At 39.3% G+C, this 13978-nt stretch overlaps 1 protein-coding gene across 5 annotated transcripts in view; it reads left to right on the forward strand.

Annotated features, from left to right (window-relative positions):
- INPP5F (inositol polyphosphate-5-phosphatase F) overlaps positions 1–13978 on the forward strand; it is an 89356-nt gene that overhangs the window by 49507 nt on the left and 25871 nt on the right. For 4 of the 5 annotated variants that reach the window (XM_045040757.1, XM_023241005.2, XM_045040755.1 and 1 more), the window contains exons 4-11: positions 209–337; positions 547–714; positions 831–887; positions 3457–3655; positions 4423–4602; positions 5508–5575; positions 12584–12708; positions 13476–13553. In XM_045040757.1, coding sequence (XP_044896692.1) covers positions 209–337; positions 547–714; positions 831–887; positions 3457–3655; positions 4423–4602; positions 5508–5575; positions 12584–12708; positions 13476–13553 — 1004 coding nt within the window. Of the gene's footprint in view, positions 1–208; positions 338–546; positions 715–830; positions 888–3456; positions 3656–4422; positions 4603–5507; positions 5576–12583; positions 12709–13475; positions 13554–13978 lie in introns of those variants that run through there. The other variant, XM_023241006.2, reaches the window with a different exon arrangement.

A 13978-nucleotide genomic window follows, 5' to 3' on the forward strand; every position in this document is an offset into this window, starting at 1 on the left:
AGCCCCTCTATGGTAGCTTTCTAATCCTTGAAACCATAGCTGTGCTCTCTAATATCAGTTGTCTACTTGGTCATTTTACTAATAAATCTTGAGGTTTTCTTTTAACTACTATGCATGAGCAGTAGCAGTCACTTGTGCACTTGTACCCGGACATTTAACAAGCAGACGGTAATAATAATGAATTTTCTTTCTCTTCCTAATTATTTAGCTCTGTAAGAAGCATCATTTTGGAATTAACAAACCAGAGAAGATTGTACCATCTCCTGATGACTCAAAGTTTCTACTGAAGACCTTTACACACATTAAATCCAATGTGTCTGCTCCTAATAAAAAGAAAGTAAGAGTTTCATTGATACGGGCTTGGAATCCATCTTTGATTACTTTTAAATTGAAGAGTAGTTTCCTTCCCAGGAAACTTGTTTTCAAACTGCTTGTCCCATGTATGGTTCTTGGGATTATTTTCACTTCCCTCCTAGGAAGTTGGGTATTATCCACACAATACTGTACATTGAATTCCTGTAGTAATAGTAGATTAACTTCTTACAGGTTAAGGAAAGTAAAGAAAAGGAGAAGTTGGAGAGGAGATTACTCGAGGAGTTGCTGAAGATGTTCATGGACTCAGAATCCTTTTACTATAGCTTGACTTATGACCTAACCAATTCGGTACAGAGGCAAAGCACTGGGGAGAGAGACCCCCGTCCCCTCTGGCAGAAGGTACTTCTCTCATGGCTCAGGGCAGGCTTTGCCCTCCAGAATGATATATGGGCCCATTTGACTTCTATAAGAAAGCTCAACATGTTTCTGAACTGTTCATTCTCTACCTTTTCCAGGTTGATGACCGATTTTTTTGGAATAAATACATGATACAAGATCTTACTGAGATTGGTGTGAGTAGTTGTTTCTAAAATATCCTAAAGGTAGTTATGATCGTTAAGCAAAGTTTTAAACACTGTATTCAAACGAATTCAAGGGGCGCCTGGGTGGCGCAGTCGGTTGAGCGTCCGACTTCAGCCAGGTCACGATCTCGCGGTCCGTGAGTTCGAGCCCCGCGTCAGGCTCTGGGCTGATGGCTCAGAGCCTGGAGCCTGTTTCCGATTCTGTGTCTCCCTCTCTCTCTGCCCCTCCCCCGTTCATGCTCTGTCTCTCTCTGTCCCCAAAATAAATAAACGTTGAAAAAAAAAATTAAAAAAAAAAAAAAAATTCAAAATCTCACTAAAATGGGAGCACCTGGCTGGCTGAGTCGGTAGACCATGTGACTCTGGATCTCAGGGGTGTGAGTTTGATCCCCACGTTGGGCATGGAGTCTACTTAAAAAAAAATCTCACTATAATGTTTTCCTCTCTAGAATGGGAATCATTTAGCTATGAACACCAAGACCTTGTTTTAAGACAGTTCCCAACTCTACAGCCTAGCCACAGGCCTGCCTTTTTAGCAGGTTCCCATGGGATAGAAGTAATTTAAGGCTGCGGAACTAATGTCCACAGAGTTCCTAGGAGACAGAGATTTTGTTTGCACCCATTGGAAATGGTGAAGTGTGCTTTTTCTTTAATGATGCCAGTCACTTCCCTTTCCTGTTTCCTCATCTGGGGATTGGAGTAGAAAGATCTTTGAGGACATTCCAGTACTGCCAGTATTTGAATCAGGGACGAGAGGGAATATGTTGAGATTATTGTATGAGGATCCTTCCAGTTTAATGGTTACTCTGTTCCTTCACTCTGTCTCCTGTGTGGAAGAATTATACCCATCCAAGGACAGTTCACTCAGTCAACAAATATGTATGGAAGGCCTCCTGTGTGTCAGTTGCTGTTTTGGACACAAAGTGGGCAAATAGCTGAATGGGTGACGTACTATCTTTTCATTAACTTTTCAAAAATTTCAAACCTTTTTTCTCCTATCTCTCCCCCTTGGCAGTGGTTAGTATAATGATTTTGACTTTAGCAGTGTCTCCCACGAGATATCTGTCATGCCTCTATTGAGAATGAGGCTTGAAAATTTTCTCACCTCTTTTTAGGAGGCTGATCAAACTGTGACCACTGAGACTCAGTGACAGGGGAGAAAAATAAGGGTGACGATAATGCATGTTTTTCCTGCTTGCTGACACATTGGGCTCTAATACGTTTTGCAGGGTTTCTGTCAGGAACTTCGAATTACCATTTAAAATTGGTGGCTTGCAGTAGAGGTGGCGTTTGGCCACGTATGTTTCTCTGTTCCCGTCAAGAGTTCTGCATTGTTGCTAGAACAAAAATACAAATAATGAGGATGGTGGTAAGGATAATGAATGCATATAGACCCTTCATAATTTTCAATTCTAACCACCTTCCTAGGATCCTGTCTGCTGCTCCATAAAACAAAACTGTGAGACAGGTCCTGCCCGGCTTATGTGGTTATGGATGATGAGGTGGGTTTGAAGGTCATGCTGAGGTTAAGGCTGGATACAGTTGTGGAGACGGGAGAGAAAGAGAACAACACCCTAGAGTACTTCTTACCCTTCACTCTCCCTGCAGACAGTCAGCCAGGAAATTGGAGTATTCTTAGCCTCAAAGGCACAGAAGGGGAAATGTCTAACTGTAATTAATACTCTCCTAATTATGTTGGGTGACATTGTAAAATAAGATATTTATGGAAAGCGTTTTTTTTTTTCCTTTTCCTTTTTTTTTTTTTTTTTTTTTTTTTTTGGTTCATTTACTATGTGGATTTTAGCTTGGCAAGGCAAGTTTTTTTCTAAACTAGAACATAGAGTTGGACCTTTGCGCTTTGTAGTAAGGGGATCAGAGTTGGTTGTATGTTGTTAAAGCCTTGATACGATGGTGCGTTAAAAATCAGCCTATAAGTGTTTTTTTTTGTTTTTTGTTTTTTCTGTACCAATGGGAATAATCATAGTAGCTATGTCTGTTAAATCCTTACAATAAGGCAGGCACTATGCCAAACACTTTTTACATTTTACTCATTCACTCAACCAAATGAGGTAACAGTTTTTCCTATTTCTCAAAGCAGGACATTGGGGCACGGTGAGGTTAAGTGATTCATCAGAGTGAGTTCGTAAGTGGTGGAGGTTGAATTTGTTACCCAGGCAGTGTGGCTTCTATCCGGTGGGTCCTCTTAGGCAGCTCTTTTTATTTATTTATTTTTGTAAGTAATCTCTATACCCAATGTGGGGCTCAAACTTGTGACCCCGAGATCAAGAGTCTTACGCTATATCTGCTCTACCGACTGAGCCAGCCAGGGACCTCTCAGGCAGCTATTTTTGAATGCTCACCATAGAGAAAAAGGCTCTCCCCTTTGTCTTCCTTCCTCCCTCCCTCCCTTTTTTCTGCCATTCTCCAATAAGCAGAAAACATGGTTAAGAAACAGAAGGTTTCTGCTTCTAGGAAACCGACAAATATGTGCTAGCCTCTATTTAAGAAAGCGGCAGGACCATACAGAATAGAAACAACATGATATTCATATTGTTTTCAGACACCAGATGTGGACTTTTGGATTCTCCCCATTATCCAAGGTTTCGTGCAGATTGAAGAACTTGTGGTTAATTATAATGAATCATCTGATGATGAGAAAAGCAGCCCAGAGACCCCCCCTCAGGAGTCCACCTGTGTAGATGACATTCACCCACGATTTCTCGTGGCTCTCATTTCACGCCGAAGTAGGCACAGAGCAGGTGAGTAAAAGGGCTGAAATCATGTGCAAGTTAAATTCAGACGAGAATGGAAAAGCTGCAGATGGGTTGAAATGCTAATGACAATAATGGAGTTGGAAGCATAATTGGCTTCAAAGTGCTCAGTGACTCTAAATCGTGTGATGTAATTGGGGACCAATTTTTGGAGGGCGGTGAATGGGGAAGAGTTAACAAAAGCAGAAAGAAAAAGAGGTATATATATGGAGAAGAGAAGAAAGTCACTTGGGATATGTTTCTAAATACCATTGTTCCCACTGACAGCCTGTATCACGGTAATAAATCCTTCCTGAGCACCAGCGCCCTCGGGAAAACCTTTCCCTTTCAGTTCACAGAAAGTAGCTTCGCTTCAACTTGTACAAAACAATGATGCATAGAGTTATGAGTTTGGGGGAAGTTGATGCTGTTCTGCCTGGAAGTTGCACATTAGATCCTTAAAGCTATCCTGGAAGATGGATTTGGTTAAGAAGCGTATCTAATCAGGGGCGCCTGGGTGTCTCAGTCGGTTAAGCATCCGACTTCGGCTCAGATCATGATCTCACAGTTCGTGGGTTTGAGCCCTGCATTGGGCTCTGTACTGACAGCCTGAAGCCTGCTTTGGATTCTGTCTCCCTCTCTCTCTGCCCCTCCCCTGCTTGTGCTCTATGTCCCTCTCTCTCAAAATAAACATTAAAAAAAAAAAAAAAAGCAGTAGCATATCTAATCAGACTAAATAATGTTTTTTTATGTTTTCTGTTTTAATTTTCTTTTAGGAATGCGTTATAAACGAAGAGGCGTGGATAAAAATGGCAATGTTGCCAATTATGTGGAAACTGAGCAGTTGATTCATGTTCATAATCATACTTTGTCATTTATTCAAACACGAGGCTCTGTGCCTGTCTTTTGGAGCCAGGTTGGGTATCGATATAATCCGCGACCACGACTGGACAAAAGTAAGCATGTTCATTACTTAGTTTGCAATGATGATTTGAGAGAGTATTTTTTAAAATATTAGGTATTTTATAGGTTTGGATTTGCTTGGCCAGATACTTCATTTAAAACAATATTCCAGTCGGTGAGATTTAATAGAGGTATCGTAATTGCAAGAGTTATAATGGTTGTTGACAGTTTAAGTAAGTTGTTTAACAATAAAAAATGGCCTCACAATAGAATAAAATAAAGCTTATTTCACAGATTTTACTTGTTTCTTTGGAGAATACTTTATGAAGTGTTTACTTTTGGAAAAGGGTAAATGTAGTCAATATTAATAGAAGCAGGAGATGTGTTCAGATGGCATCTACAAAAAATAGATCAGATGCCTTTACTCAAGTGTCTCGCTGTGTAAGGTTTGTTGTTGTTTTAGCTATTGAGGATTTAATTTCTTCTAGTATTTTAACTTTAGCGCTGGAATGGCTAAATCATATCAGTCTAACCAGGTAACTCAATGAGGTTGATTTTAAAAATTGTTTACAGAATATTTTTCTCTCAAAACTCAATTGATATTTGTAAGAATCCAGTAAACCTTCAGTTTATAATACTCATATTTTTAGAGGAGTTTTATTCTCTTACTATAAACTACATGGAACCCTTTCTGACAACAGGCTGGACACATGAACAATAAAGGTCCTGATTACATAGTGTGCTTTTCCAGTGTGACCTGGTGCAGTCTAACTGGGGGGAAAAGGAATCTGAGGGCTTTGGCTTTGGCTCATTTTATTTTAAAACACTGGTTTTAGACCATCTTAGTTACATTTGGTGGCCAAGAAATTGTTGAAAAGTAAGAGTAAGGGTGGAATAGACACTAATTTCTGTCTCAAACATCGGAAGGAAAAATAGATTTTGTATCACTTCTTTGTAGGTGAAAAGGACACCATTGCCTATTTCTGTGCCCATTTCGAAGAACAACTGAAAATTTACAAAAAACAGGTGGGCTTTGATCTGTATTAATGTTCCTTCATTTTCAGCCATGGTTATGTATCTATTTCTTTAAAATTCGTGAAAATAACAATATACTATTTGTAATTAAACAAAATGGCATCTTGCCATGAAGTTGAAGAATACATAAGCTAAGAGTATTTCTAATATTCTCTAGGAAGAATTGAATCAGCTACTTTAGACTGTTTTTAGATAAGAATTAGTCTACTGTCGTTAATTATTATAGTTGAAGAAGTATCCAGAGTAAGGAAAGAAAGGCATCTCTCAGTACCACCTGTAGTTCTGCCTCCTGAAGGTAACAATTTGATATGCATCTATCTTCAAGATCTTTTCTCTCTGCCCACCTCTCTTATGTATTTATATGTAGGACTGTGATCATATAGACTAAAATCAAGTGAAAACTATTAAGTGAAATTATAAGTTCAATAAGGTGACCAGATTTCAGATACAAGATTTGTATAGAATAACCTGTGGGGGATAAGCTTGGGGAATAAGCACTGATGGGTTAACAAGGCATAAAGAATTATAAAGCCAGGGGCGCCTGGATGGCTCAGTCTGTTGAGCCTCCGGCTTTGGCTCGGGTCATGATCTCGCAGTTGTCGAGTTCGAGCCCCGCATCAGGCTCTGTGCTGACAGCTCAGAGCCTGGAGCCTGCTTCTGATTCTGTGTCTCCCTCTCCCCGCCCTCCCCCCTCCCCCCCCCCATGCTCTGTCTCTGTCTCAAAAATAAAGATAAACTTTTTTTTTTTTAATTAAAAAAAAAAAATTACAAAGCCATAGGATGCTCACACCCAAGTTTGGGTAAACAAGATTAGGTGTTATAAGGATAGAGAAGGGGGGTGGCTGAGGCCCCCAGAATAGAGTAGGTGGGGCAAAGGCCCCCAATACAAAGATATGTAGGGTAAGCAAGATTACCCCCCAAGCCCCCCAAATTAGTGCTATAGCAGAAAGCTTTCACAGGAAGGAAGGACCAAATTAGGTAAACAGGTAAATAGGGCTATAGACTGCTGCCCTGCGGTGATGCTGCCCAGAGCTGAGCTGATTAACAAGAGAAAGGTGCCTTGTTAACCCTGAGGTTATTTTCCCTGTCTTATCCCCTAGGCTAGCTAAGATAAACAGACGCAGTGCCTCCTGTCTGCCTTTAACAACCATCTGCGCGGTGCCAGGATTTTGTTTTATATTGACCCAAACCCCAAACACCGTATATCTTCAAAACCCCCTTTCCCTCATGCCCATGAGTTAATGTTCACAGATTCATTGTCTCTTTATGCACTCCCATCAAGTTTGTAAGCCTTTTAATCTTCATAAATACGGAGCAAGGACCCTTATTCGGGGCTCTTGTCTTTTCCCAGACATGAGCCATCTCTCACTTTTAATCCTGCATCTGTTCTTTTGCTGGCCAAGAGAGAACTTGAGACTTAGAGTCTACGATAGTCTAGTCTGTGGTGTATGGGGATGGGAGATGGGACGAAGAATTACTAGAGAATGCAAAGGAAAACCTGGATAAATGGAGAAAAAATACCATGTTCCTGGAAAGAAGGATTAATACTGAATAGATTTCAGTTCTTTCAAAATTAATGTAGAAATTTCGTGCAGTCCCAAAGTCTGAGCAGGGAAATAAAAAGCAAACCCTCATGGCCACCTGGGTGGCTCAGTTGAGTGTCAGACTTAAGCTCAGGTCGTGCTCAGGTTCATGGGTTTGAGCCCCGAGTCAAGCTCACTGCTATCAGTACATAGCCCACTTCGGATCCTCTGTCCTGTCTCTCTGTCCCTCCCCTCCTCGTGCTCTCTCTCTCTCAAAAATAAAAAAATTTTAAAACCCCTCAGATTGAAAAAATTATAAAGTTTGACAGTAAGAAATAAAGGCAAGTAATTGGGGAAATGAGAACGCTCACAGATTGCTAGAGGAAACATAAGTTGGTATAGCTATTTTGAATGGTATTATCAAAATAAAATATGCTTATACTGTTCATCTGGTAGTTTTGCTTTTTGATATCTTTCCTATATATTATATATAGAAGTCATTTCTAGGTGGATATGGATCTGAATGCAAAAAGTTAAACTGTAAACCTTTTAAAGGAAAATATAGGGTTGTTTTGTTTTGTTTTGTTTTGTTTTAAAAAGACCCAGGGCCTTGGCCCAGACTCACCTTGGCACCCCCAGAGCATCTTTTTGATCTTTGGTCTTAGGACTTAAAAAGCATTAGCCAATAATGAAAAATATTGATACATTTGACTTTACTAAATTTTTAATTGTTATCAAAGTTTTATCATTTATTTAAACTGTATTAAAATTAAATAGGACTTAAATCCCAAACCATAATGAAAAAATAATTTAGACTTTATTAAAATAAAGAACTTCTGTTTATTAAGAGGCACCACTAAGAATGGAAAAGCAATTCACAAAGTAGAAGATATTTAAGATTTTTTAATACATATATAGGACAAAAGATTCCTATCTAGAGTTACTAAAAACAAAAAAAACAAAAAAAACCTCTTAAAAACGCTAAAAATAGATGTACAACCTAAAAGAAAAGGCGACAAAAGACTTAAGCAGATGTTCATGAAAAAGTGTATTTAATAGGCCAATAAACATCTGAAAGGGTGTTGAACTTCACCCATCATCAAGGAAATACAAACTAAAACCGCTTATACACCAGAATGACTAAAATAAAACAATCATACATACCTAGTTCCATTAAGGATGTGAAATAACTGGGACTCTAATACAAAAAAATGTTTAAATGTACCTGAAACTCACGTTCAATCCAGGAGGGATGTACAAGAGCATTTTTTGCAGCATGAAAGTAACCCGACTGTTCATCAGAACGTCAGTGGATAAACAGTGTGACACATTTAAAGTGTTGACTACAGGGGAGCCTGGGTGGCTCAGTCAGTTAAGCATCCGACTTTGGCTCAGGTCATGATCTCGCGGTCTGTGAGTTCAAGCCCCGCGTCAGGCTCTGTGCTGACAGCTCAGAGCCTGGATGGAGCCTGTTTCAGATTCTGTGTCTCCCTCTCTCTCTGACCCTCCCCTGTTCATGCTGTCTCTCCCTGTCTCAAAAATAAATAAACGTTAAAAAAATATATTAAAAAAAAAAATAAAGTGTTGACTACAGACGCTTAAAAACAATGAGGTAGATCTGTGTGCACTAGCATGGAAACATCTTAAGATCACACAGAGTGAGAAAAGACTGTAAGAGCATATGGTGTGTTGCCATCTCAAACCCACAAAACAAAACCGTGTCTTTTATATACACGTAGTTCTTTTCCACATATATGTTCTCACACATATGTGGCATGCACATTTATGTAGGCATACCTTTATATGGGCTGAAAGGGCACACACTGAACGGTAACCGTTGTTACCTCCAGGGAAGGGTGTGGGTCTGGGTTGTGGTGAGGAGGGATTTGACCTTTATGTTTGAAAATTTTTAACTTGTTTTATTTTTTTAAATTTACATCCAAATTAGTTAGCATCTAGTGCAACAGTGATTTCAGGAGTAGATTCCTTAGTGCCCCTTACCCGTTTAACCCATCCCCCCCCTTCCACAACCCCTCCAGCAACCCTCAGTTTGTTCTCCATATTTATGAGTCTCTTCTGTTTTGTCCCCCTCCCTGTTTTTATATTATTTTTGTTTCCCTTCCCTTCTGTTCATTTGTTTTGTCTCTTAAAATCCTCATATGAGTGAAGTCCTTTGATTTTTGTCTTTCTCTAATTTCACTTAGCATAACACCCTCTAGTTCCATCCACGTAGTTGCAAATGGCAAGATTTCATTCTTTTTGATTGCCGAGTAATACTCCATTGTATATATATACCACATCTTCTTTATCCATTCATCCATCGATGGACATTCGGGCTCTTTCCATCCTTTGGCTATTGTCGATAGTGCTACTATAAACATGGGGGTTCATGTGTCCCTTCGAAACAGCACACCTGTATCCCTTGGATCAATGCCTAGTACTGCCATTGCTGAGTCATAAGGTGGTTCTATTTTTAGTTTTTTGAGGAACCTCCATACTGTTTTCTAGAGTGGCTGCACCGGCTTGCATTCCCATATGGTTGAAATTTTTTACAGTGTGAATAAGTTCATATATCAGCAATATGTGCAATTATAATTAGCACTACAGAAAATAAACCACAACTTATTATTTTTTTAACGTTTGTTTATTTTTGAGATAATGTGAGATTGTGACCTGAGCTAAAGTCAGATGCTTAACCGACTGAGCTACCTAGGCGCTCCAAACCACAATTTAAATGTAACAACTAGGGGCGACTTGGCTGGCTCAGCTGGCGAGCATGCAACTCTTGATCTCAGGATTGTGGGTTTGAGCCCTGTGTCGGGCTCTGTGCTGACAGCTCACAGCCTGGAACCTGCTTTGGATTCTGTGTCTTCCCTCTCTCTCTGCCCCTCCCCCACTCTCTGTCTCTCTTTCTCAAAAATAAATAAACATTAAAAAAAAATAGACTTGCTTAAAAAATGAATTTTAATGATACTGAAGCGTGTAAAGGAAGCAGTAACAATAACCTCCTTAACCACCCTCATCCCTGTTCTGTACGGACTTTTAAAGCCTGATTGTACACGTCAGTTTGACCAGTGTGTGTATTGAGCAGACACCTCCTTTCTGATAGTGCCCCAGTAATGTTCCCTTGTCCACCTGCATCCCCTGGGTAATTGCTTTCTGGGAGGTGGGCCCACGGTCAGCCTGACTCAGTCAGGGTGGCACCACTATTCCTGTTGCCAGTGATTGGCTTAGGCATTGGCCTGTTTGTGTTCATTGGCAGTTTGGCCAGTGAGGGATGATGTGAGGGAAGTCTGCTGGGAAGCTTCTGGGAAAGATCTCCTGCTCTAATAAATAAGCGGAGATACAGGACCCAACAGCCCCTCCGTGATTGTTGTGTGTGGATGTGACGTGCCGCTGCAGCTATGGCAAAACCGTGAATGAACTGGCCTCAGGGCTGACCAGTGTGCTGAGGATGGCAGAGCAAAAAGATGGGGAGAATTGGTACTGGTGCCACTGAATTGAGCAATTCCGGAACCATGCCGCTTCCAGACTTCTTGCTCTGAGACCTGAGTCAGTGATTTGTCATTTGCAGCAAAAGCCCATCTGGACACATGTATATATGCACATTTAAAATTAAGTCAATGTGGGGCTATACCATGTATGCTATACTGCAGCTGTTTTCACTTAATGTTCCATGGATGTTATTTAACCGTTTATCTCTTGGTGGACCCTTAGGATCTAGTTTTTGCTATTGTAAAAACAAAAATTCCAGAAAACAACTTTTGTGTACTTTGGGACACTTAGTTGCTTTACAGAACAGATTTCTGGAGGCAGAATGACCGGATCAAACAGGATGCATTTAAACTTGATAACTACCACTTTGTTGTTCCCCAAAAGATCCCAACAGTTTATACCCTCAGCAACAGTGGGAGCCATGCCCATCTCCCCATATATTCACCAATGCTGATGACATTTAGGATTCAATTTTTGCCTCTGTAAAGATGAAAGCTAGTTTTCTGTTTTAAAATTAGTATTTCTTTGTTTTTTTAAGAGCTTTTATTTAAATTCCATTTAGTTAACATACAGTGTAATATTAGTTTCAGGTATACAATATGGCAACTCAACACTTCCATTCAATTCCAGGTGCTCATCACAAGTGTCCTCCTTAGTCCCCATCACCTATTTAACCCATCCCTCCACCCATCTCCCCTCCGGTAACCACCAGTTTGTTTTCTACAGTTGAGAGTCTGTCTCTTGGTTTGCCTCTGTCTCTTTGATTATTAACAAAGTTGTAGCCTCATGTTTATTGGCTATTTATATATTTTCTCTTGTGAATTTCCTCTGTATTGTGAATTTACTCTTCTTCTTACTGAATTTATAGCACTCTTATATAGTATTGGTTTAATGTTACAGGTCTGTTCCCCCACGTAGTCCTTTGTGTCTTTTTGTTTTGTTTTACCTTTGCTTACTTGTATTGTCATTGGGTAAAGAGGTTTTAAATTTTTATGTTGTCACATTTGTCCATCTTTTTCTTTATGCCCTCTGGTTCTTACGCTTAGAAAGTCACGTCCCATCCTACAGTTAAGGAAACATCACCTCGAATATTCTTCTAGCTTTTTTATAACTTCAAAAAATATTTAGGTCATTAATGCATCTTATGATTTGTACGTAATGAGATTTAGAGAGCTACAGTAAGTTTTCCCCCACTATGTAGATAGATAATTATCCCAGTACCATTTATAGAGTATTTTTTATTTCTCCCAGAATGCTATTGTTAATATTTTAGATTCCTCAATGTGCATAGGTCTGTCTCTAAGCTGGCTGCCCCGTTCTATGGGTCATTCATCTGTTTCTCCACGAGTACTTCTGTCTTAATAGCTGCAGATTTAGAGTATGTTTTGCTTTCCAATGGGACAAGTCCTCCTTTATTATTAGTCTTCCAAACTTTTTCCATATACTTACTTTCTAGAGGAACTTCAGAATTAACTTGTCAAAGTCCACAGAAAGATCCTGATCAAATTTTGATTGGGATTGTTGAGTGTTTAATCTGGGGAGACTTGACATCTTTATAATATTGAATCTCACTATCTAGCACCATAGTGTGTCTTTCCATTTACTCAGATTTTCTTTTACGTGTTTAAGCAAAGTTTTATAGTGTCCATAAGTAGGTCTTGTATATTTTTTAATATTTGCGTTACAAAGGACCTTGTTTATTATTTTATTATAACCAATTCTAATTGGTTTTTTAATTGGCTTTTACCAATTTATTCTAATTGGTCATTGCAGATACATAGTACATTAAACAACTATTAATGCTACCTAAATATAACAAGTGAAAATCTAACTTTATAGGGGAAAAAGTTGATGCCTGAGTGGATAAATTTCTAAGTATGGCTATCAAATATTTCTAAGACAATTTTAAATAAACTGATTCAAAACCACATTGAGTTTAGCATCTGATTAAACTGAATTTGTGTTTCCTTAACTTTCACAGGTTATTATTAACTTGGTGGACCAGGCAGGCAGGGAGAAAATTATTGGCGATGCTTACCTGAAACAAGTGTTACTCTTCAACAGCTCACACCTCACTTATGTCTCATTTGACTTCCATGAGCACTGGTAAGAGGGCTTCCTGATGGGAGTTTTGATCAGTTCCAGCGTTCGTGGTACACGCTCCCACAGCAAGCTGAGCTCTCCTCTCCCTTACGGGAAGAACACTTTCTTCTTCTCATTGTTAACTTAGTTTTAATTTTCATATGAGCTTTATTTTGGCGAAAAATTGAATTGTTCCTGAAATATTTTGTCTTTCCCAAAACAACATGGCGATGGAGAGTTCCATTTTGCCTTTTATCGCTCGAAGAACTTCTGGAGCTTTTCCTTTCAGCTTGAGTCCAAGCCTAGCAGAAGCAATCGAGTCCCCTTACTTAAAAGTCATTCTGCTGGCTCATCTTCACGCTCTATTAATAATACTTCTTTCTCTATGGATAAGCTTCGCTAGAGTTTGCTCTGGAAAAACAACAGTCACTGGATCATTTTGATGGTAGTTTTAACTTGTGTGTGTTCTGAAAGCTAGCTTCTTTTGTCCTAATCCTGGCTCTGATGTGGGTTCGTTTACCTAAGTTTTGAAAATTTGGTGGGGGAAAGAAGCTTCTGATAGCTGTGATATGTTTCAATGTATTCTTAAATATATTTTCTCTCACAATGGAGATTAATTACAAACGTGTATATAGTTGCCTATATAATTTATAGTAGAGTTAACCTCACGTACTTACAGCAATAGTTTAATTTTTCCAAGCTACTTTAAATACTGTGACTTAAGCTAAAAAATCTGTTATTAGGTTTAACCTATTGTTAAACCTTGTTTTTTCTTTTGGCATGTGTTTTAGCCGAGGAATGAAGTTTGAGAATGTTCAAACACTAACGGATGCCATTTATGACATTATTCTTGACATGAAGTGGTGTTGGTAGGTATCTCCTAAGAAGTCAATTTGACAAACTGTTGGTCTGTGAAATCAGATGTATTTGTCTGGTGCTGCTAAGCACTAAAATAGTAGCAGCAAGCTGAAAAAGCGTGTTCGTTTTTATTTTGCTTCCTAATTCCCAGTCTCCTTTTCGAGAGTGTCAGTCACTAGGCAGCATTAGCTTTGAAAAGGGAAGAGGTGTCAGATGGTCAGGCAAGATGAAGCGAAATGCTCTAGGACTGTTGTTTAATTCCATCTAATGCTCCATGGTCTATATTTCCTCTTCCTCTTCTTCTCACCATCCCTTCATCTAAGGGAAGGAAGCCTTAGAGGTACTCGGTCTCAGCTTGCAGGTAGTTCAAAATTAGAAGGAAGATGATTCTCAGACTGCAGGAGGGAGGTGTAGGAAGAAGAAATTGGCTTAAATG

The sequence above is a fragment of the Felis catus genome, chromosome D2, assembly GCF_018350175.1.
Source record: "Felis catus isolate Fca126 chromosome D2, F.catus_Fca126_mat1.0, whole genome shotgun sequence".
Lineage (NCBI taxonomy): Eukaryota > Metazoa > Chordata > Mammalia > Carnivora > Felidae > Felis > Felis catus.